We start from the raw sequence: 25887 nt of genomic DNA, 5'->3' as shown, positions 1-25887 counted from the left end.
CTCCGGGCGGATCTCATCCACCCCCGGGGCCTTGCCACCGAGGAGCTTTTTAACTACCTCAGCAACCTCAGCCCCAGAAATATATTACATAGTACTTTATTTTCAATAAATAAATAATCGTTAATTGGTGTTTACTAATCTATTAAACAATCGGCCATGTCCAAATTGCGATGCATCTAAAAATCGATTATTTCCCCCACTTCTACAACTGTTGTAGTGTTACTTTGAGTTATGAGACTATAGCTGGGTTGCATACGACGTCACGTTATTTTCTTCTTGACGGCTTAATTTACACGAAGATCAAGCAGCTTGAGCGTAGCATTAAAACAAGTGAGAGTAGGTGTAGAGTTTGAGCAGAAAATGTCGTATTGCTGTTCTGTTCTTCGGTGTTCCAGTCGTTCAAATAGAGAGATAGGAAAGAGCTTTCATAGAGTCCTGAAAGAAGTGGTTCATAAAGGTAATAAAGTCAGGGGGAAAATGAAAGTGCGTCGAAGGAAATGTTTTTTAAAAATAATATGTTTTTTAATGCTTGTGTCTGCAGTGATCACTTTGTAAAATGTTTGTTTGAACATTTGATTTGTTTGACAAACTTTCTGTGGTGCAATCCAGTTTATTCTCTACTATATTAGTAGTGTTTGAGAGCAAAACTAAAGGTAAAGAAAGGACAAGAGATCACATTAGTTTGTGTTCTTTTGTGGTTGCTATGCCTAAATATAACCTGCTTGTGCAAATAAACTAACGTCGTGTTAAATCCTAGTAATAAATAATGTGATTGTTGGATCAATCCACCTTATTTTCATTGTCCGTTTTCATAACAAACTGATGACTACATTATAGCTGTGGAGGGAGATGTTGCCAGCGCTGCCTGCAGGAGCAAAGGTCACCGCCTCTGTCCATCGTGCTGAGGACAGAGCACCATCAGACAGGGGCGTGGCAGTGCTGACGGCGAGACACAGCTGGCAGGTGATTAGATTTCACAGGTGGTACGTGGTAATCTAATCATCTGTTGTCTTTAACAGTAAGCGGCCGGGAGCAGGAGGAGAGAGAGGATACGGACGTAATTGAAAGGTCACGTTCTGCGGAAGAAAGACTTTGATAAAAACCTATGTGCATTAAAACTTTGTTAAAACGGCACACTTGGCTCCTGTGAAGTATGAAGTGAAGTGAATTATATTTATATAGCACTTTTCTCTAGTGCAGGGGTCGGCAACCCGCGGTTCTAGAGCCGCATGCGGCTCTTTAGCGCCGCCCTAGTGGCTTTCTGGAGCTTCTTAAAAAATGTATGAAAAATGGAAAAAGATGAGGGGAAAAAATTTTATTTTTTGTTTTAATATGGTTTATGTAGGAGGACAAACATGACACAAGCCTCCCTAATTGTTACAAAGCACACTGTTTATATTAAACATGCTGCACTGATTCGAGTATTTGGCGAGCGCCGTTTTGTCCTACTAATTTTGGCGGTCCTTGAACTCACCGTTTGTTTACATGTATAACTTTCTCCGACTTTCTAGGACGTGTTTTATGCCACTTCTTTTTCTGTCTCATTTTGCCCACCAAACTTTTAACGTTGTGCATGAAAGGTGAGTTTTGTTGATGTTATTGACTTGTTGGAGTGCTAATCAGACATATTTGGTCACTGCATGACTGCAAGCTAATCGATGCTAACATGCTATTTAGGCTAGCTATATGTACATATTGCATCATTATGCCTCATTTGTAGCTATATTTGAGGTCATTTAGTTTCATTTAAGTCCTCTTAATTCAATTGATATCTCATGACACACTATCTGTATGTAATATGGCTTTTATTTTTTTGCGGCTCCAGACAGATTTGTTTTTGTATTTTTGGTCCAATTAGGCTCTTTCAACATTTTGGGTTGCCGACCCCTGCTCTAGTGACTCAAAGCGCTTTACCCAATATCTAAGTTACATTTTTAAACCAGTGCTGTGTCTGTCAGTGGGACCGCTAGGAAGCGACTTCCACAATAGCGTCTTTAGAGATATTTGTTGGCATCAAGAAAATATCCTTAATAATATTAATAAAGTAGATGAATAAATCTCTGGTAGACTCAGCAGCATATACTAAATCTTGATATCGCTAGCAAACATTGCTGAACAACAGGGACATCTATAGCTAAATAATTACACAAAATATGAACTTCAAAGCATAAAAACAACTGCAGACAATGAGTTGTAGATGAGACTAATATTAGGAGCAGGAAATCAACTGCATCAAACTTATCATTTTTCTCGTTAGCGTCACGATCCCAGCAGCACTCGTTATGTCAATCACATACGTTACTTAGCGATGCACCAATAAGTCCAACTTTGTCTTTCACAGATTAATGTTTAATTTGTGGACCCCTCAGATGTAAAGACATGATGTGCCCACAATCTTTTCTTCTCTAAATCCTTGTATCAAATGAAGTGATGTCAAAGCGACCAGTAACGTCTTGATGATGATTGCAAGCCAGCGAGGTTGTTTAACTTCGAGCACATTGACCTTTTGAAAGCCTAATTAGGGACGACGTTGCATCAAAGGCGACCTTTGCCACAACATGTAGAGCATGACATGAACACTCATTTGGACACAAGGCTGTTTTAGTACCAGTTTGACTTTGGAATTGATTCATTGTACTTCTGTTTCATATGGGATTTTTTTTCAGGTTGTAATCCCCCGTGGATAGTGCTTGTTAGAGCAGTGTTTTTCAACCACTGTGCCGCGGCACACTAATGTGCTGTGAGATACAGTCTGGTGTGCTGTGGGAGATAATGTAATTTCACCTATTTGGGGTAAAAATATTTTTTGCAAACAAGTAATTATAGTCTGCAAATAATGTGCCGTTGTTGAGTGTTGGTGCTGTCTAGAGCTCGGCAGCGTAACAATGTAATACTCTTCCATATCAGTAGGTGGCAGCAGGTAGCTAATTGCTTTGTAGATGTCAAGAACATGGTTTGTCGTGGTGAAAAGGTATCTAATGCTAAAACCAAAAATAAACAAAAGGTGAGTGCCCCTAAGAAAAGGCATTGAAGCTTAGGGAACAAAACTAAAACTGAACTGGCTACAAAGTAAACAAAAACAGAATGCTGGACGACAGCAAAAACTTACAGCGTGTTGGGCAAAGACGGCGTCCACGGAAGTACATCCGAACATGACATGACAATCAACAATGTCCCCACAAAGAAGGATAAAAACAACTGAAATATTCTTGAATGCTAAAACAAAGCAGGTGTGGGGAATAGCGGTCAAGGAAGACATGAAACTGCTACAGGAAGATACCAAATAAAGAGAAAAAGCCACCAAAATAGGAGCGCAAGACAAGAACTAAAACACTACACACAGGAAAACAGCGAAAAACTCAAAATAAGTCAGGGGGTGATGTGACAGGTCGTGACAGTACACCTACTTTGAGACAAGAATTATATTGATGCTTGCTTGGTTATAGTTTAAAGTCATATCCAACAATTGCGACAACGACTTTTTATTGTCAATATCGGCTGCTGAGTTTCATTTTTTTAATGATTTCTGCTGGTGGTGTGCCTCCGGATTTTTTCAATGAAAAAAATGTGCCTTGGCTCAAAAAAGCTTGAAAAACACGGTGTTGCACTGCAAAAACTGAAATCTAAGTAAGATTAAATATCTCAAATAAGGGTGATATTTGCTTATTTTCTTTCTGATAAAATAATTCTTCTTACTAAGCAGATTTTATGTTAGTGTGTTTTACTTGTTTTAAGGGCTTTGGTCCTAAATGATCTCAGTAAGATATTACAGCTTGTTGCTGAGATTTGATGACCGATATTGAGTAAAACATGCTTGAAATTAGAATATCAAGTGTTGCAAAGCTGTGTCATCAACGCATACCTGCCAACTTTTGAAATCAGAAAAACCTAGTAGCCAGGGTCCAGGGGCCGCAGGCCCCGGTAGGTCCAGGACAAAGTCCTGGTGGGGGGTTCAGGGAAGCCCCCCGACGCAAAATGATTATTAGCATTCAGACAGGTTAAAATGTTGCTAAAACCATCACTTTTCTATCAGTCACAGTGACTTTTCAAAACAAAAATATTACAACAAAAATCATATGGGTTGATTGACATGTTTATTCTGTAAACTAACTTCAATAGTTTGAAATTATTTTGACAGTTAATGCCAGTTATCCTGTCAACCTTTCACAAGACTTCAATTTGTTAATTGAAAGTATAAACAGTATAAACACTTTTTACAGTAAACAAATGGTAAAACAGTACTAAACAATTCCATTTAAAAAAAAAATTGGTGTCATTATTAACTTTCTGTCCAAGCTTGTATAATCTACTGCCTTGTTCAATTGTAAAAAATATTCTGTGCCTAAAATTCACATTTCTATCACAATTATCATACTGTAAACATGGTAAGCTAACTTCATTAAAATTAATTGTCCTGTCAATAGCATGGAATTACAATTCAAATGTAGTTTTTTTGTAAGCCTTTCAAAAGAATTCAAAATATGAAAAATTAATGAAAATTAATTTAAGCCATCAGACACTTGAAAAGTGGCACATCACATCTCTAATGTAATCATTTTAACTTTTCAACAGAAATAGCACTGCAAAAATATTAAGGACATACTTCTGTATTTTGGTAGTTATGCTGTCAACATTTAACAAGATTTCTTCAACTTGGACTTGAAAGCATAAATAGTATAAACACTTTTAACAGTACTAAACAATTCTAATAGATAACATTGGTGTCATTACCTTTTTGTGGCTAAAATACAAATTCTTCGGCATTTATCACATCCAAAGAATCTGTTTGGGCGACGAAAAACGTTGAAAGTTTTCCACTTGTATCGCTAGCAACGGCATTAGACTTGTGTTTTTTTTGTCCCAACGTGGTCTTTTACATCGCTAATTCCTCCGTGTCCGATCGAAAAATCTTGTCTGCACAAGGTGCAATTTGCGTAGTTTTCACCCTTTGTGGAACGGATAATTATTCCCGGATAGGCTTTTGAATATTCTTCACGGAATGACTGCAGTTTTCTTTTCGGTTTAAGACTCGTTTGCGATTTTTCTCCGGCTGATTCCATGATCGTTCGCTCGTTTGGAAACAATGGCCTCGTGCTTGGCAGCGGTGCTATAAATAGCCTCGCGCATGGCATTCGGAATGGCTCGATAGGAAGTTACGGGAAGCAGTGTAGATTGTCATTGTTGTTACGCGATTTCGTGAATAAAACTTTTTAAAAAAATTTTTTTTTTAATTAATGAAAAACCGTATTTTTTATCACTGCAACCGTAACCCGGAATAGGTTGATGAAAACCGTACTAATTACGGGAAAACCGGAGTAGTTGGCAGGTATGTCAACGCCACAAGTATACAACTACTTTTTTTAAAGTAATAATTTCTTATTTCCATCCATCCATCCATTTTCTACCGCTTATTCCCTTCGGGGTCGCGGGGGGCGCTGGAGCATATCTCAGCTACAATCGGGCGGAAGGCGGGGTACACCCTGGACAAGTCGCCACCTCATCGCAGGGCCAACACAGATAGACAGACAACATTCACACTCACATTCACACACTAGGGCCAATTTAGTGTTGCCAATCAACTTATCCCCAGGTGCATGTCTTTGGAGGTGGGAGGAAGCCGGAGTACCCGGAGGGAACCCACGCAGTCACAGGGAGAACATGCAGACTCCACACAGAAAGATCCCGAGCCCGGGATTGAACCCAAGATTACTCAGGACCTTCGTATTGTGAGGCAGATGCACTAACCCCTCTGCCACCGTGCTGCCCTAATTTCTTATTTCAAGCATGAAAAAAAAAAATCATGACTTTGACACAATTGTGTCTCATAATTAAAACAGATGACAGCCAAATGGACTTTGCTGTTTTATGTTCAATGAAACAATAGAAAAGACGTACTCATATAGTAGTGCAGTTGTTATTAGTGAGAATATACTTACTTTAAGGTATTTTTGGGTTCATTGAGGTTAGCTGATTTTACTTGTTTTGGAAAGTCTTGACAAGCCAAATGTTGTTGTTCTATTGGCAGATATTTTTGCTTACCGTATTTTCCGCACTATAAGGCGCACCTAAAAACCACAATTTTTCTCAAAAGCTGACAGTGCGCCTAATAACCCGGTGCGCTTTATTACGATTCATTTTCATAAAGTTTCGGTCTCGCAACTTCGGTAAACAGCCGCCATCTTTTTTCCCGGTAGAACAGGAAGCGCTTCTTCTTCTACGCAAGCAACCGCCAAGGAAAGCACCCGCCCCCATAGAACAGGAAGCGCTTCACCCGCCCCCGGAAGAAGAAGAAAAAACGCGCGGATATCACCGTACGTTTCATTTCCTGTTTACATCTGTAAAGACCACAAAATGGCTCCTACAAAGGACAAGGATCCGGTTCATAAAAAGACGCAATCTCTCCATCCGCACACGGATTACTACCGTATTTCACAGCAACTGATATTCCTGTGAACTGCACTGTGGAACGGGAGCACGTACGGTGAATATTCGCACCACAGAGAATGAGAAGTCATCCTTCACTGTGGTTCTAGCTTGCCATGCTAACTTCCACCCAGGGTGATATTCAAAAGGAAGACCTTGCCAAAAGAGACCTTTCCAGCCGGCGTCATCATAAAAGCTAACTCGAAGGGATGGATGGATGAAGAAAAGATGAGCGAGTGGTTAAGGGAAGTTTACGCGAAAGGGCCGGGTGGCTTTTTTCACACAGCTCCGAAGGCGAACACACCTTCACTAAGACGGGCAGATGGCGCCGGTCGACATACGCCGGGCAGATAGCGCCGGTCGACATACGCCAACATCTGCCAGTGGATCGTAAATGCCTGGGCAGATAGTTTCGGTCACAACTGTGGTCCGAGCTTTCCGGAAGGCAGGATTCACAGAACTGCTGCACAACAACAGCGACACTGAATCCGATGACTTCGACGAGGCGGAGCCGGCCATTTTTGGATCCCACGCTTGCGCAACTTTTCAATTCGGACACCGAAGACGAAGAATTCGAAGGATTTACGAATGAAGAATAACTTCAGAAGGTGAGCGCTATGTTTATTTTGTGTGTTGTGACATTAACGTTCGAGCAACATTATGTTGCTATTTATTGCTCTACACCATTTTGAATTTTACTATGTTTGTGATTGCACATTTGCGTACATTTTGGGACAGAGTTGTTAGAACGCTGGTTTTCAATATATTATTAAAGTTTGACTGAACTATCTGACTGTTTTTTTGACATTCACTTTAGCGCAGCGTTTTTTTGACATTCACTTTAGCGCAGCGTAGGCGCGGCTTATAGTCCGGGGCGGCTTATTGGTGGACAAAATTATGAAATATGTAATTCATAGAAGGTGCGGCTAATAATCCGGTGCGCCTTATAGTGCGGAAAATACGGTAGTTCAAATAAAATATCCCAAATTTTTTTATTTTTTTTTCTTGTTTTTGAACACTGACTTTATGCAGTGTATAGGGTTGGGTATGGTTGTCCCACCTGGTTGCGGAAGCAGCTGTGGTACATGGAGGCCAGGCGGTGGTGGATGGTGGCGGCTCTGTACTGGTAGAGCGGCTGGCGGGCCGACTCGGTCTGCAGGTCGCAGTACTTCAACGACTTCATCATGGACTCGGTCACCTCCCGCTCGATCTACCAGAGAAAACCATCACATGCTGTGATGAACCTGAAAAGGTGAAATGTCGTCAGAAACCCACCTGCTCCGGGGCCTTCCTGGAGAGCGGAGCGTAGTCCTGCAGAAGAGTAGCCAGTGTGAAATATGTGGTGGACAGTTCCCAGTTGACGCTGTCCCACACTCCCGGGTGGTTGTCTCTGCACGACAGTGACCTCATGGCCCGCAGGTAGTAGTCTATAGCCTGGTAGAATAGGAGTGGGTAATGTACAGGGCGGTGCAGGTGTAAGGGGAAGTACAGAAGAGAGCGCCACCTTGTGGTAGTAGAGTGACTCTTCAGGGGAGAACTCCCCTCTGTCATCAGCGGGGGCGCTGCAGTGAGCCTGAGCACAGATTCTCATCAACTTGCCCGTGTTGCACAGCAACAAGGCCTTGTTGGTGCTGTCCTCGATGGCCTCAAAGTCCTTCATGCCTTTCTCGAAGAAGGCAAAACTCTTCTTCCACATGTCCTGCTCGGCCACCGACACCGAGGTCTTCACTGCAAAAGGAGACGCGGGCTTTAGACGCGGCAATATGTCCCGTCCCAAAGGTCCTCGCCGGTCTCACCTTTCTCCGTCTGCATGGCGGCCGACTGGTTCATGTAGTAGACGCCCATCTCGTTGCGGATGTTCCCCAGCCGTTTGAGCACCTGGGCCAGCTGATCGGGCGCGTCCTCCTTCAAGGTGTGCGAGACCAGCAGCTCGTAGGCGGCCTCGTAGCACTTGCCGCTCACAAACAGCTGGTACTCGGGGTCCGTGGCCAGGTCGGTCGCCATGTTGAAGGCTGACCCGTGACAATTGTGAGTAATAAGTCGTCAAACTATAAACATGTTGCTAAGTCTAGGCCCATAACAAATTATTGCCAATAAATTGTATTATTGTCAACATTACCGGTATTTCGAGAGCAGATTTAAGCAGTAAAGTAACCTTTTCAAACACAATAAACTTTGATTTGTCATTACAGTAGTCATTTTGACCATTGTTATCATTTTCCTTTATTATTTTAGAATTGTTACCATTCACTTTATTTTATGTCTATTTATTTACTATTTGTGTGCCGTTTCTGTTATCATAATGCGTGTTTACAGCTGCTAAAAGTATTTGCTGCTATATTCTATATATTGCTCTAAGTGCCTTGAATCCCTGGGGACAAATAACTTTTTTAATTTAATTAATTTTTGATTTCTCATTACTGTAGTATTTTTGACCGTTGTAAGCATAATTTTCCTTAATTTTTTATTTCTCATTACTGCAGTATTTTTGACTGTTGTAATTATAATTTTCTTTGATGAAATATTTTAGCATTTTTAACATTACCTTTATTTTATGTTTAATTATTTACTATTTGTGTGCCGTTTCTGTTATCATAATGCGTGTTTACGGCTGCTAAAAGTATTTGCTTCTAAGTGCCTTGAATCCCTGGGGACAAATAACTTTTTTAATTTAATTAATTTTTGATTTCTCATTACTGTAGTATTTTCAACCGTTGTAATTATAATTTTCCTTTATTGAGTATTTTAGCATTTAGTATTAATCACTATTTGTGTGCTGTTTCTGTTTTTATAATGCTTGTTTACAGCTGCTAAAAGTCTATTTGCTGCTATATTTCCTGCTCTAAGTGCCTTGAATTTCCAGGGACAAATGTTTTTTTTTTTATTAAATTGAAAATAAGTAAACATACATAAAAATAAACTACTCTCAATATATGTTAGTAAAATTACACTTCAATAAATATTGGACATCTTGAAGTGCAGTTTTTTTCCATTAAAAAATCGTAAATATTTTTCCTCTGTTGGAAAACTGGGTTAGGTGGTTTGTTTTGTTTACTTTCCGACAAATTCGGTATACTTGCTCGTTTGTACGTGTTGTTAGGCTCATTTTACACGTTTGGTTTGAAGACAAAATATTCCCGCAGGACATTAGACTTTGCAATCAAATTTTTTCTTCTGAATTGTTTTTACTTTGTGGTTCTTCTCACTCGAGAGTAGTGACTAGCGAGGCTCTGTCCCTGCATCCAACGAGGGTTCACTCCGTTTATTTAATTCTGCATTCCAATGAACATGCTCAGGTACTGAGATCGATGCACAGAGTGAACCCTCTTGCACCCTCTTTGCAAGCAAAAGACAAAGATACCAAATGTATAATTTACTGTTGGATGAATGGGCCCAGGCCTCCATGTTGCTTCACTGACCTTGGCAGCTGCTCTCCCTGTGCAGACTGTGTAGGATCTCCTGGTCCTCTTTGGTCTGGTAGCTGTACTCCTCCTGGTAAGCCGCCCTGTTGTTGGAATTCTGGGCCAACATGAGCTGGATGTCCCCGCACAGAGAGAGGCACTGGCTGTGGAACAGCAGCACCTGCGGGTGGAGCGTGCCGCCAATGCAACAATACGCATCTGGGCCGCACACGACAGAAGTGAGAAACGACCACAAAGGGACAACAAGTCATTTTTTCGATCGGAGTTCTGTACCGTAACACTGTAGCGACAACTTGATGTAGCGCAAGGCTCGGCCGTACTTCAGCAGGTTGGTTGCGGCGTCAGACAAGACGTAGTACGCCTTGGCGGCCTTGAGGAAAAGCTGCAGCTTCATTTGGTGCTGCCACGTGCCGGGAATCATCCCCGAGCGTGTTTGGTGCTTCTGGTCTGCCTGCAGGGGCCCTGCTGAGGAAGACCGGAGTTCACGTCTGCTTTCCTTGCCAGATTTGTACCAGAACGCCAAGGAACAGACCTCTTTCGAGGAGAGGAGAGATGCCTTTCTCTGCACTTCCATCCTCATACTTGAGGGGGATGGGTATGTTGGGGTCTACCGCCGGGAGGTCGCTCTCCTTCTTGATGCTGCCATCCACTGCCTTCAGCCCCTGTGCCGCCGTTTATTAATAACACACAAATGCAGTACACAAACATTGTATCTGTACAAATAGTGTGTTCATTTACTCAACTGCTGAGAGAAACATTTATTAGAGGTTAGGCTTTTTTTTTAACGCAGAGCCTGTTTATCTGTAACGGTCACTGTCTATGTGCTTCTGGACATCTGGGGGCTCTAAGCAGAATTTAGCCTGCGGCCCATCTCTAGTTCATGACTGAGGACGTCAGTGTCTGGCTGTAGTCTGAGGTCTGGAGATGGAGAGAAGATGGGGAGGCGCACAGGGACATAATGTGTAATAACATGACTACATGCCCTGCTTTGTGTTATACACACCTTTTTTACACATTTTGTACCATTCTATTTGAATTATTACCTCATTATGTTCTATCTTTGAAGCCGAATAGAATGAACAAGGATTCTCACTCCTTCTTCACTTCGTTCTGTTCAAGGACAACAATGCAAATATTCTGTGTTTTTATTTGATACACACGTTGTATCTCATTACAGTTTCCTGAGAAGAGATACCAGGAACGAGAAAGGGAGAGTGGACAAGTGAGTGTGTGTGTCCGACACACACACACTCGATACGACAACGCCCAAATATCTCCACCAGGGGGTGGCAGCAAGATGGACAAAAACATGCGTGAAAAGCGGCAATTTTCAGAGAACGTGGTGGACTTTAGAACCGCTCTGTCTTCTCTCCAGCCCGACTGTTTGTACCGACTCCTTTTTGTAGGATGAATTGTTAACCTTCAGTTCTAGTCACCGTGCTCTATTCAGACATCTTTAGAATAAAATAATTTGGGAGGACTGTAGAAGGCAGGGCCTGAACACCACGGTGTTGCTGCTTTAAGAGCCTCAATATCCATGAGGGCATGTGTGTAGAGGATCAATAGTTTGATCAAATCTAAATGTAATCGTTTAATTTTAAATGTCAAACAAAAAAAAGGTGTAGATTTTCAACATAAGACAACATTTTAAGTTGTTTTATTGGACAGCATTATTATTATTATTATATATATTTCTACTAATAATTAAATGTGAACATGCTAAATTACAATAATGTTATTTATATATATATATATATATATATATATATAAATAAAAGACAAAGCACAAGGGTCGTCGTTATTGGCTGATGTCAACATTTTGGCTTTTTCTCATGGTGCTTCTTGCTGTTTTCCCAATTTTTGCTGGTGTTTTTTTTTTGTACTGTGTCTAGGGCCAATGACAATCGCGTCACGGGCCAAAGATGGCCCCTGTGCGGCCCCTGTGCCGCACTTTGGGCACCCATGCTGTAGAATCTACCTGTTTATGGCCACTACAGTCTTAGTACCGTAGTATATTTGTTCTGGTCACATGGTTTCTACGTCAGCACCGTAATTAGTAAAATCAGCTGTTCACCAGGTGGCTTGTTCCTGGGTGATAAAAGTGGGGATAAATGAGGAAGTCCTTCTTTAGCTGCCGCCTTGTTTTATCACATATTACTGCCTTTGCACGTCAATGTTTACTTGGTTACGTGGTTGAGGGAAGAGTTGTTTGATGTTGGATGCTAGAATATCTCCGATTTGTTGCAACAGTCAGACATTCAGTCATTGTTGCAGCACGATGATTTATGAGCACGTCATGAAATGCGTGTTTATGAGACAAGTGGCCACACCCCCCGAGCGCGGCCGCGGTGTTGAGAGCGGCTGGATGTGAAACTGAAGAGAGAGTCAGAGGCATGCGGGCGTGTTCAGGTGTTAAAATGCGAGCCTGTTTGCGGGTCTGTTGGTCATTGTCCGGGTGTAGGTGTCACTGATGTCATATTAATACTTTCTTTTCCCTAATAGTAGGGTCCCAAAGATCGACTGGTCGATCGTGATCGACGGGTTGGCGACCCCTGGTCTATAATAATTATATATTGTAAATTCATTTTCTAAATATACAAACTTTCTCATTACAAGACACTCTGTGTCTTGTAATGTCCTGTCTTGTAAATGTCCAGTATTATTATGTATTTTACAATGTACTGCTTTTATATTTCCTGTATTTTATATTATTACTTTGAACTGTTTTATATTTTAATTTCTTATCCTGTAAAGCGTCTTTGAGTACTCTGAAAAGCGCTTTTCCCAAATAAAATTAATTATTGTATTATAATATTTAATTAAAATAGTTAAACTATTGTAGCTCTTTCAATTGTTTTTGTTTTGTTTATTGCAAACTATTGTAATAGACTCTAAATAAACTGCACAGTTGTAGTACAATACTATTATACTTGTATAGTTGGATTTGTCCAAATAGTAATTACACCAGGGGTGCCCACACGCGACCTACTTTTCAATTGACCAAGTGAGGGGATGTACCTCATTCATATATATAATTTATATTTATTTATTTATGAAAGAGACGTCTTTGTTAACAAGTTAAAGGTGTTTAATGATAATACAAGCATGTTTAGCACCTATAGATTCCTTTCTTTCATGAAGAAACCTGATTCTGATGACTTGCATTGATTGGAATCAGACAGTAGTGATGATAACGTCCACATTTTCAAATGGAGGAGAAAAAAAAAAGTCCTCCTTTCTGTCACATGAAAGTGGTTAGTTTTTGGCATCTTATTTGTCCAGCTTCTATACTCCTTTTTAAACACTTTAGAAGAAATACATTGGCAGCAAACTCCGTAGCTTGCTAGCTTGTGCATGCTAGCTTTCTGAAACTCTTATTTTGTTAGCGCAGGCAGGATGAAGCAGCGCTTTTATTGTGAAGATAGGAACTGTGCAGTCTGTGTCAGAATAATCGTATCTAATTTATCACAAAACTGTGTGTTACCATGAGTTCCCGGCGAGAAGACAAAAGCCGTCTTTGATCCTACTAAGAAAAAGGCTTGTAAACCTCCACTGTGTAGGATGGGGAGCGACATGAGGGTTATGTTTCTTTGATGTATTGTAATCAGCAGAAAGATATTGTCTTGACCCGAAATCTACAAAGCGAAGAGGAAGCAGGACCTGACTCCCCTCCAGGTGACCTTTTCTTTGAACTGTTTTACGACCTTTTCTTTGAACTGTTTGTAATCAAAGGTGATGGCTGTTTACGACCCCCATCCCTTAGAAACAGCTGTTGCCATGTAATCAGGGAAAGTCCAGATAAAAGAGAAGGCGTACAATCTTTCTGCAGAGCGTGTTGAGACACTGTACAGTGTCAACGCGTTTCTCCTAATTGAGCTAAATTTTATTCTGTCTCTGTTTAATTCATTGCTTCTTGTCTTGTTTAATAGATATCATCAGTGTTTGAACCTGACAGTCTGTCTTTAGAGTTTTGACGGCAGGTACGGCGCGAGAGTCTGTTGTAATAAAAAGTGTTTCTCGCCTTCCTGTCAGTCATTTTTTCTTAATAATGAGCTCGCAGGTCATCATCTCAGAAGACCCTCGGCTGCCGTGAATGTCAATCAAGTGACGAAAGTGACGTCTTGGTGAAGATTGATGATCGCTAATTTTTAGGTCTATTTTTTTTAATGCCTGGCTGGCAATCGACTGACACACCCTCCGCCATCGACCGGTAGCTCGCGATCGACGTAATGGGCACCCCTGAAATACACCCACCGAGTAGCCATATTAACCTTTAGATAAATGAGGAACTCGGTGCTGAGTATTTTCGAAAGGAGACCACTATTGCGGGACATATAGTGTTCTCCTACAACAGAATCATGCAGACTTGCCTTCAACACGTAGTTTAGGACGTGTCTGCATCGCTCCTCCTTGTCTTGTGATACGGGAAAAGCACAACTGGGCTGCAAAGACAAAAAAACACACTGTGTTCAATTTGTATGCTAGAAAAGCTAACTGGTAAAAGATTTAAGAGAAATAGCAAACACTGACTCGGATGAGCTGAGTGGATTTGTATTTCTCTGGGACAGATAGCTCTCCGACGGAGCGGATGACAGCCACGGCTTTACTGTCGCCCTGAGGGCCGTTGCTGTCTGAGCCGCTGTCCTCGCTGTCCTCCTCCAGATCCTCGTCTTCCTCGCGGTCGTCATTACTGTAGCCGTCCTCTGAGCCACAAGACCGCAGCGATTCCCCTCCGTCGTCGTCCTCCTGAGACTCATCCAGCTGGAAGAGCTCCGACAACATGTAAAGTGCCGATGCGATGATCTGCACGGGCGGAGGTGAGATGGGGAATGAAATGTAAACTCTGCACTCACACAGAAACAGGAAGACCTCTAGGAAGCGTTACCTGGGGATGCCTGTCCTGGTCCAGAAGCTTGACACAGTTTAAAAGCAGAGTTCTGATTGTCCCCTTGTGTTTTCGGTTTTCACTGGCCTTAAGCATCAGGTTGCATGCCACTCTGGAACATAAACAAACAAACTAGCTGCAAATAAGCACACAAAAATAAGCACGGGGAAAAAAATTGTGATCTTGAGTGACATTAACATGCCATCTAATTTCTAAATGATGGTTGAAACCCCTCAGTGAACCTCACCAGCCAGGGCGAGTTGACTCTGTTGCTCTTGTTCTACCCGCTAACGGCTGACCCCACGGTAAGGCACACTGGCTATCATCAATCGGCTCGGGGAGAAGCGATCGCATTAATTAATTGACTGTTCTTATATTCGTCTTTTTTACGTGCATGAATGTATTGTCGAGTAAGCAAGAATGCGATGTTTTCACTTCATTGGATTATTTTCGTTCTTTGTTTTCAGTCTATTCTCCCATACTGTCCTTCCAGGACCTACCATGAAGAACGGCCAAAAGACCATTCAAAGTTTCTTCAAAGCAGACCAAGACAACGTTAGTAGTAATGATACAGTTGTACCTCACCACATTGCGCTTCAAAAATGGTGTAATTGTGTAAAAAAAGCATAAAAATGCAGCTTCCAGCATTTTCTATGCTATTTGGTCCTAAATTAAGCATAAAATGGCTAAACACACTAAAACTATCAATACTACCGGTATAGTAGTATTGGCCTTGAGAGGGGGTCGAACCAATCAGAGCGCCCTGATCAGTATCGTGGCCAAAAAAATGTATTAAAAAGGTCAAACAGTTTTTTTATGCTCCAACTATACAAAAATTCAGTTTATTATTATTATTAATAACAACTTCGCAGAAATTAATTTATCCTGGTTACGATATGTCCGGAACCAATTAACAACGATAAACGAGGGACGACTGTAACAATATTTAAAAAACTGTGATTTATTTCAAACTTAAGTACATGACACTGAAGGTGTGTGCATGTGTAGAAAAAATATTTTTAAATGGCCATCACATCATTCAGGGCTGCAAAAGGCTGGAGATAAATGTATTTCAATTTTGACAAGAAAAATGTACTTTGTGCACCTGAATATTATATACACTTTAATATCAACATGTAACAATTTCCAAGCAATTTTTAAATGAACAAAAAAAAAGGTTTGTCACCTTGACTTTCAATTTAAAAGCAATAAAAGCAAGTTATCCATTAATCTATTAGTAAAACATATACTTATCAAAATCAGTTGTCTATGCAAATTGTGTAACACGGCTATATTTATATTCATACAGTACAGGCCAAAAGTTTGGTAACACCTTTAATTCAATGCGTTTTCTTTATTTTTGTCGCTGAAGGCATCATCTATGAATGAACACATGTGGAGTTATGTACTTAACAAAAAAAGGTGAAATAATGGAAAACATGTTTTATATTCTAGTTTCTTCAAAATAGCCACCCTTTGCTCTGATTACTGCTTTGCATTTACACTCTCTCGATGAGCTTCAAGCACACCTGTGAATAGGGATGTCCCGATCCAGGTTTTTGTACTTCCGATCCGATACCGATATTGTTTTTGCACTTCCGATCCGATACAGATACTGACCGATACTGGCCTATCCGAGCATGTATTAAAGTTTAAAGTTATTTAGCCTATTTAGTTGTCAGAATCATGTTGAAAAGGGTTTTAGTACTCTTGATAACAACTAGCCAGCTGAATTAGGAGAGTTTGAATAATACACAATGGTTGGTAACAAGAAACTGACCTGTTTATTCAAGGATAAACACAAAATAGACAAAATTATACATGACAAACAGAAATGGAATCATTGAACTAGGGCTGGGCGATATGTTTAGGCCATGTCACGATACACCATATATATGTGGATATTTTGCCTTAGCCTTGAATGAACACTTGATGCATATAATCACAGCAGTATGATGATTCTATGTGTACATTAAAACATTCTTCTTCATACTGCATTAATATATGCTACTTTTAAACTTTCATGCAGAGAAGGAAATCACAACTAAAAAAAATCACTATTTTTTATCATACGGTGTTGATCTGGAAATGTTTGCCTCTGCATTTTGATGGTGTGGACGTGTGGCACCGAATGGAGATAAGCGTCTCGGCAGACGTTACAATATTTGAACAATGATGACGAAAACTGTTTTCTCTGTCGTGTCCGTGTGTCGAAAATTGTTATGCGCTTATTTTTTTATTTGATTTTGTGCGTGGCATAGATTTGCCGTGCGCAATTGCACAGGCGCGCACCTTAGCGGCTGTGCTAGCATCACAGCTAACGTTAGCCATGCTGCTACCTCTCTGCTCGGGGAGGACGTATACGTATGTGACGTATGACGTGACAGTATGTGACGTGTGTAAGAAGGTGCGCTCGCTGTCTGTGAGAGGGAGACACAGGAAAGAGTGAGAAGAGCCTGTCGTGTAATGCCAGCAGCTAAAAGCAACTGCGTGAGAATCCACAGACCTGTGGATGTGTTGAAGGTGTGCTGGAAAATGCGGAACGGAAATTAGGGAGCAGCAGAAAAGTGGAATGTATTATTTAAATCGGTGCGTTGGAAAACATGGACCGGAGTTTGTTTTTTTTAAAAACTGGATCTGGATAGGCATTTTCCCATGCCTTGCCGATACTCATTTTTTGGCAAATATCGGCGGCCGATCCGATCCAAATATCGGATCGGGACATCCCTACCTGTGAAGTGAAAACCATTTCAGGTGACTACCTCTTGAAGCTCATCGAGAGAATGCCAAGAGTGTGCAAAGCAGTAATCAGAGCAAATGGTGGCTATTTTGAATAAAATAGAATATAAAACATGTTTTCAGTTATTTCACCTTTTTTTGTTAATTACATAACTCCCCATGCATTCATTCATAGTTTTGATGTGACAATCTACAATGTAAATAGTCATGGAAATAAAGAAAACGCATTGATTGAGAAGGTGTGTCCAAACTTTTGGCCTGCGTTGTATATTTACTGTTACAAGAGGCCCTCTGATAGCAGCCATAATTGCAACATGGCCCACAATAAAAGTGAGTTTAACACCCCTGACCTAGAAGGATGTTTTTTCTGGGGGGAGAAATGAAAACATGTTCCTACTTGTAAAGTAACACAGCCACGGGAAGCGTGAAGGGATTGTGGCTATTCTCCTCCTCGGCCTCCTCGCACAGCGTCGTAAGATCATAAAGCTTCACGAAGTCGCTCCCACTAGCTAAAAAGGAGGGACGAAACCAAAGATAGTGAGGATGAGATAACAGATTCAAAATAGCGATGTATACCTTTAAAAAGCCAATAGGTGTGACCCTCTTTGGTGCAGTTGGACTTGAGGAATGAGAGGATGTTCTGAGCAATGTCTTTCACCACCCTCGTGGAAAACATCGAGTTTTCCAGATGGGGGATGTCCTCTGTTTTTATCATCTCGTACTTCTGCAATGAAGACGACTTAAGATGGCAGAAATGTGCGGACACAAGATCAAGGCCGTACTCCTCGTTTACCTGAACGATGCCGTTGACGTGAAAGCACATAACCAGTTCTGGAACGTTACACATTAGATTGTCCAGCCAGTAGTCGATACCGGTCAGGATGTTGATTGGTTTATTGTCGTCCCTTAAAAACACAGAGCAGACTAATGAAGGTATGACACAAGCATTTCTGCCTCCAACCTCAAGTTGTCTTGAAATCAACAACATGCAGTCATTCATCTTGAAATGTTAATAGTAGAGAAGTTCCAATTAGGGGTTTATGTTGCAGATACTGATCATTCGTAAGTGAGATCGGCTGATACCAATACCAATTACATGTATTAACTGTACATTTTTCAATGTACACTGCAAAAACTGAAATGTAAGTGTCATGACTAGGACCATGGCTTGGTTTGTTCTCCCGAGGTGCAAGTGATTTGGACCAGATGTGGCGTGAAGGTGAATACATGATTTATTTAAACACTATAACTACAAAAAAAAGCTTGGCTATGAAAACAAATACTTGCTCAAAGGCAGAGACTATGAACAACAAAAAACACTAACTGTGGCTTAATAAACAAAAACTTACTTGGCGTGGAACCGGCATGAAAAAAAGAGCAGCAAGGGTCATAACGGTGTGTGGAGAGTGTGCAGAAGCATAAATGCGGGATGTCACCAGGAAGACAAACTGAAAACAATGAACTTAAATACTACAGACATGATTAACGAAAACAGGTGCGTGACTCAAAAACGTGAAACAGGTGCGTGACGTGACAGGTGAAAACTAATGGGTTGCTATGGTGACAAACAAGAGTGCACAATGAGTCCAAACGTGGAACAGGTGAAACTAATGGGTAATCATGGAAACGAGACAAGGGAGTGAAAAGCCAGAAACTAAAGAGTCCAATAACTAAACAAAACAAAACATGACTAAAACAAAACATGATTACACAGACATGACAGTAAGTAAGATTAAATATCTCAAATAAGGGTGATATTTGCTTATTTTCTGTCTGATAAGATAATTCTTCTCATTAAGCATATTTTATGTTAGAGTGTTTTACTTGTTTTAAGTGTTTTGGTCCTAAATGATCTCAGTAAGATATTACAACTTGTTGCTGAGATTTGATGACCTATATTGAGTAAAACATGCTTGAAACTAGAATATCAACTGTTGCAAAGCTGTGTCATCAACACTCACAAGTATAAAACTACTTTTTTAAAGTAATAATTTCTTATTTCAAGCATGAAAAAAAAATCATGATGCCGAGCGCATATCATTATGTCAAGATAATGACATTAGCATTTACAAGAATATTTTTCAACACATTGAGCAAAAAGGTCTCATTTTTTCTTCCTACCAACAATAGTGCACTTGTTATTAGTGAGAATATACTTATTTTAAGGTATTTTGAGGTTAGTTAATTTTACTTGTTTTGGAAAGTCTTGACAAGCCAAATTTTTTTTTTTGTCTTGTTTTTGAACACTGACTTTTTGCAGTACTTATGTTGAATAATAATAATAATGGATTCGATTTTATATCGCGCTTTTCTATTATTAGATACTCAAAGCGCTCACAGAGAAGTGGGAACCTATCATTCATTCACATCTGGTGGTGGTAAGCTACATTTGTAGCCACAGCTGCCCTGGGGTAGAATGCTATTGATTGTTTAGTAATATCAACACAATATTCAAACTAGTTTCTTATATTCATTTTTTTTTTTACATACAAATGATCAAAACAAAGTCAATAGTACACAATAACTAAACAAAAGCAAAAACAACTATCTAGTACTCACTTAAATCCTTAGATTTTTGTCCTCTTGTATCTAAGGAATTATTCACTGAGCTTTTAAGTATTAACAAAAACAACAGAAAAAATGATTTAGAGAAAACAAAAAGATCATATACTGATAAAACCCTTGGCATAAACACCACTGATTCATGGATCGAGCCGCCATCCTCTTACGTGTCGTGTACTGACAGTGACACCAACAGTTGTTATAGTATTCTCTCTCTAAACTCTTGTTAATCTACTTGTTAATGCCTGTTGATAACTGCTTACTTTCTGCTGCAACAAGGTTTCATCTAGACCTCTTTTAAGTTTACTAAGCACTTATTTATTTGGTGTTGTTTCAAGCTAACTCAGTAGTTAGCTTAGCAATTGGGATGCCTGTCGCTGGCTTTCTCTCTGTGTGTAATATGTTTAGCCTTGTCCTCCAGTGATAATGATATTTAAGGTACGAAGAAATAGTTCATTTGGAGGTGATTATTACCTTTGGGGGCCAACTCCACACTGTATGAGGAGATACAATTAGTGTATTTTGACTAGGGTTGTCCCGATACCAATATGTTGGTGCTAATACTTTTCTAAATAAAGGGAACCGCAAAAAAAGGGCTTTATTTTAACAAAAAATCTTACGGTACATTAAAAATATGTTTCTTATTGCAATCGAAGAATAATGTTGTCATTAAATAAAATAGTGAACATACTAGACAACTTTTCTTGTATTAGTAAGTAAACAAACAAAGACTACTAATTAGTATGCTGACATATGTAGTAACATATTGTGTCATTTATACACCTATTATTTTGTCAAAATTATGAAGGACAAGCTGTAAAAAAAATTATTATTACTCCACTTGTTAAACTACTGTTAATATCTGGTTATTTTCTGTTTCAACATGTTTTATCTACACTTCTGTTAAAATGTAATAATCACTTATTGTTCTGTTTTTTGAATACTTTACATTAGTTTTGGATGATACCACACATTTAGGTATCAATCCGATACCAAGTAGTTACAGGATCATACATTGGTCATATTCAAAGTCCTCACGTGTCCAGGGACGTATGTCCTGAGTTTATAAACATAATATACATTTTAAAAAAAGGAAAAAAGATTTTGTGACGATGAACAACATCGATGTAATCATAGTAGTATCAACTAGATACACAATTCTACTTGGTATCATTACAGTAGATGTCAGGTGTAGATCCACCCATGGCATTTGTTTACATCATACTTGCCAACCTTGAGACCTCCGATTTCGGGAGGGGGGGGCGTGGTTGGGGCGGGGGCGTGGTTAAGAGGGGAGGAGTATATTTACAGCTAGAATTCACCAAGTCAGAAATACTTGACTTTCAGTGAATTCTAGCCATATATAAATATATTTATTTTATTATATGTATATATACATATATATATATATATAAATAAGAGAAATACTTGAATTTCAGTGTTCATTTATTTACACATATACACACACATAACACTCATCTACTCATTGTTGAGTTAAGGGTTGAATTGTCCATCCTTGTTCTATTCTCTGTCACTATTTTTCTAACCATGCTGAATACCCTCTCTGATGATGCATTCTGATTTGTCTCCTTGTTGTGTGCGCAGTTGTGCACTGCACTCTTTAAAAGCCGTAGATGTTATTGTCACATATGCATGTACAGAAGATGGCAGTATTGCCCTGTTTAAGAGTGTCACAACATTGCTGTTTACGGCAGACGAACTGCTTTACGGTAGACGAAAACGTGACTGCTGCTGTTGTGTGTTGTTGCAGCGCTGGGAGGACGTTAATGAAACTGCCTAACAATAAACCCACATAAGAAACCAAGAGACTCGCCCTCCATCATTCTACAGTTATAACGTCATTGGGCAGGCACGCTGTTTTATTGTGGGAAAGCGGACGTGAAAACAGGCTGTCGACACGTCACTCAGGAAGAATTTCGGGAGATTTTCGGGAGAAAATTTGTCCCGGGAGGTTTTCGGGAGAGGCGCTGAATTTTGGGAGTCTCCCGGAAAATCCGGGAGGGTTGGCAAGTATGGTTTACATTGAGGAGCGCTATCTTTTGTTAGCGGTGACGCCGGTGAGCTATTGTATCCTCCTACGGTGTGTAGTGAAGCATGTTTAGCTATTCCTCGTCCTGCAGTGATAATGTTACTTGTAAGAAACTCACTTTATTCGTCGCCATGGAGGCAAGGATTAGTGATTTAGAAGTATCTGAAACACTGCCGACTGCGGATGGATGCTAGCCGCTAGCTAGCTCGCCATGTCTTAAAGCGCCTCTTCCTGAGGGCATTTCAGTGTTATAACTTCACCTTTATCTTTAGCTTTTCGGCCAAATTGCGTCCGTTCTCCCTTTTCTGTCTACACACTGTGTCTGCTTGTAAGTACTCAGTGTGTGTGTGCGCTGCTGAACATGCTCCTCTGCTCGTAAAACCAGCAATGTCACGAGGTGACGTCATGCCCGTAAAAAAAAAAAAAAGGGGAACCGGTACTTTTCAAACAGAGTATAGTACCGTTTTTGATTCAGAAATACCGCGATACTATACTGGTATACTGTACAACCCTCATGTGGACAATTAGCTGCTAGTCGCTTGTCAGCCGGGGGACTGAAAAGATTACCGCGATTACCTACTTTTTCGGGAAAATTAGCCGATTGATCGGCACATCCCTAGTTATAAGCTTGCGCTAAAGTAATAACAACATGCTGTAGCACTTATGTTGCTGTTGTCATTTCACGCTGCTTAGTGATAATGAGGAAGTTGCCAATACTTTATCTGACATAAACACACTGATTTTTCATCCATATTCTAACTTTGGATCTCAAATTTTAAGCCACCGTCGACTTAAGATGGTACTTTTTTAGTCATAAGAATACGTAGACAGAGACTTGATGAGTTGGTCGACTTCGGCGAGTTCCACTGTATTGACAGTTCCCACCTGAGTTTGAGGCTGACGGCTGGGTAGCGCCCCCCTCCGAAAATAGGCATGTTGGAGCCGACCAACATGTGGATGTCTTCAAAGGTCCACATGATGTTTCGCACAAAGTCGTTCCTCAAACCCTGTAAAGAATATTAATATCATTATTACTAGAAATGTCCGATGATGGCTTTTTTGCCGATATCCGATATTGTCCAACTCTTTATTACCGATTCCGATATCAACCGATACCGATATATACAGTCGTGGAATTAACACATTGTTATGCCTAATTTTGTTGTGATGCCCTGCTGGATGCATTAAACAACGTAACAAGGTTTTCCATAATAAATCAACTCAAGTTATGGAAAAAAAAATGCCAACATGGCACGGCCATATTTATTATTGAAGTCACAAAGTGCATTATTTTTTTAACATGCCTCAAAACAGCAGCTTGGAATTTGGGACATGCTCTCCCTGAGAGAGCATGAGGATGTTGAGGTGGGCGGGGTTGGGGGGAGGGGTGTATATTGTAGCGTCCCGGAAAAGTTAGTGCTGCAAGGGGTTCTAAGTTTTTGTTCTATTGTGTTTATGTTGTGTTACGGTGCGGATGTTCTCCCGAAATGTGTTTGTCATTCTCGTTTGGTGTGGGTTCACAGTGCGGCGCATATTTGCAACTAGGGATGTCCCGATCCAGGTTTTTGCACTTCCGATCCGATACCGATATTGTTTTTGCATTTCCGATCCGATACCGACCGATACCGATACTGACCGATACTGGCCTATCCGAGCATGTATTAAAGTTTAAAGTTATTTAGCCTACTTAGTTGTCAGAATCATGTTGAAAAGGGTTTTAGTACTCTTGATAACAACTAGCCAGCTGAATTAGGTGATTTTGAATAATACACAATGGTTGGTAACAAGAAACTGACCTGTTTATTCAAGGATAAACACAAAATAGACAAAATTATACATGACAAACAGAAATGGCATCATTGAACTAGGGCTGGGCGATATGGCCCTTTTTTAATATTGCGATATTTTAAGGCCATATTGCGATACACAATATATATCTCGATATTTTGCCTTAGCCTTGAATGAACACTTGATGCATATAATCACAGCAGTATGATGATTCTATGTGTTTTGATTGATTGATTGAGACTTTTATTAGTAGGTTGCACAGTGAAGTACATATTCCGTACAATTGACCACTAAATGGTAACACCCCAATAAGTTTTTCAACTTGTTTAAGACGGGGTCCACTTAAATTGATTCATGATACAGATATATACTATCATCATAATACAGTCATCACACAAGATAATCACATTGAATTATTTACATTATTTATAATCCAGAGTGTGGAGGGGGGTGCCTGATGTAAGTGTCAAAAAGACAGCCAAAAGAGTTTGATATGAGAATAAATCTAAAGTTAAAATATAGGGTAGAAATGCACCCATTTGCAAGAAATGCAGTCTTGATTTTCAAAATGTTCTTTCAAGGCTTGCATGTCTACATTAAAACATTCTTCTTCATACTGCATTAATATATGCTACTTTTAAACTTTCATGCAGAGAAGGAAATCACAACTAAAAAAATCACTAATTTTTTCATACGGTGTTGATGTGGAATTTTTTGCCATTTTGATGGTGTGGAGTCTGGACGTGTGGCACCGAATGGAGATAAGCGTCTCGACAGACGTCACAATATTTGAACAATGATGACGAAAACTGTTTTCTCTGTCGTGTCCGTGTGTCGAAAATTGTTATGCGCTTATTTTTTTATTTGATTTTGTGCGTGGCATAGATTTGCCGTGCGCAGAGGACGCTTGAGCAGGCGCGCACCTTAGCGGCTGCGCTAGCATCACAGCTAACGTTAGCCATGCCGCTACCTCGCTCTCTGCTGGGAGAGGACGTATACGTATGTGACGTATGACGTGACAGTATGTCGTGACAGTATGTGACGTGTGTAAGAAGGTGCGCTCGCTGTCTGTGAGAGGGAGACACAGGAAAGAGTGAGAAGAGCCTGTCGTGTAATGCCAGCAGCTAAAAGCAACTGCGTGAGAATTGCGGATGTGTTGAAGGTGTGCTGGAAAATGCGGAACGGAAATTACGGAGCAGCAGAAAAGTGGAATGTATTATTTAAATAGGTGCGTTGGAAAACACGGACCGGAGTTTTTTTTTAAACTGGATCTGGATCGGCATTTTCCCATGCCTTGCCGATACGCAATTTTTGGCAAATATCGGCAGCCGATCCGATCCAAATATCGGATCGGGACATCCCTATTTGCAACAGTGTTAAAGTTGTTTATACGGACACCCTCAGTGTGACCTGTATGGCTGTTGACCATAAAAAAGCCGTAGATATTATGTGATTGGGCCGGCACGCAAAGGCAGTGATTTGATTTGATTTTTATTAAGGATCCCCATTAGGTGGTTGCCACAACAACCCACTAGTCTTCCTGGGGTCCACAAACTCAATACAATTACAAGTAAAAGCATATAATTATAACTACACAATACGGAAAAAAACAAAAGCATCAATAAGAAAACAAGCAAACAATTTACAGTCACAGAATAATAATTACCAATTAACCTTTTAGGTTAATTGGCGCTCTGTACTTCTCCCTACGTCCGTGTACCACTCTGTACAGCGGCGTTTTAAAAAGTCATACATTTTACTTTTTGAAACCGATACAGATAATTTACAATATTACATTTTAAAGCATTTATCGGCCGATAATACCGGCAGTCCGATATTATCGGACATCTCTAATTATTACATGTGCTTGGTCAAAGCATGACTTAATGGACTTACCTGACTGTTCTCGCCCTCGTTAAAGAGTGCCAGCAGGTTCTGCTCTTGTGGCACCGCCGTCACCTGGCCCAGAGCGTATTTGCTGTCCATGGGCACACTTTCCTACAACATTTGGAGTGAAA

General features: G+C 40.3%; 1 protein-coding gene across 2 annotated transcripts in view; it reads right to left on the bottom strand.

Moving 5' to 3' along the window:
• The window catches only part of edrf1 (erythroid differentiation regulatory factor 1), a 43867-nt gene that overhangs the window by 4529 nt on the left and 13451 nt on the right, over nt 1–25887 (bottom strand). Inside the window, exons 6-20 of one of the 2 annotated variants that reach the window (XM_061967952.1) lie at nt 25766–25867; nt 22967–23088; nt 18263–18374; nt 18046–18193; nt 17867–17978; nt 14731–14842; nt 14376–14648; nt 14216–14287; nt 10378–10507; nt 10119–10310; nt 9843–10043; nt 8220–8435; nt 7928–8151; nt 7699–7857; nt 7484–7633 (exon numbers count right to left, since the gene is read on the bottom strand). In XM_061967952.1, the coding sequence (XP_061823936.1) occupies nt 7484–7633; nt 7699–7857; nt 7928–8151; nt 8220–8435; nt 9843–10043; nt 10119–10310; nt 10378–10507; nt 14216–14287; nt 14376–14648; nt 14731–14842; nt 17867–17978; nt 18046–18193; nt 18263–18374; nt 22967–23088; nt 25766–25867 (2325 nt within the window). The remainder of the gene's footprint in view (nt 1–7483; nt 7634–7698; nt 7858–7927; nt 8152–8219; nt 8436–9842; nt 10044–10118; nt 10311–10377; nt 10508–14215; nt 14288–14375; nt 14649–14730; nt 14843–17866; nt 17979–18045; nt 18194–18262; nt 18375–22966; nt 23089–25765; nt 25868–25887) is intronic. The other variant, XM_061967957.1, reaches the window with a different exon arrangement.

This window comes from Nerophis lumbriciformis, linkage group LG02, assembly GCF_033978685.3.
Source record: "Nerophis lumbriciformis linkage group LG02, RoL_Nlum_v2.1, whole genome shotgun sequence".
Taxonomy (NCBI): Eukaryota; Metazoa; Chordata; class Actinopteri; order Syngnathiformes; family Syngnathidae; genus Nerophis; species Nerophis lumbriciformis.
Note: the sequence above shows the minus strand (reverse complement) of the source record. Positions and strands in the feature narration are given on the sequence as shown.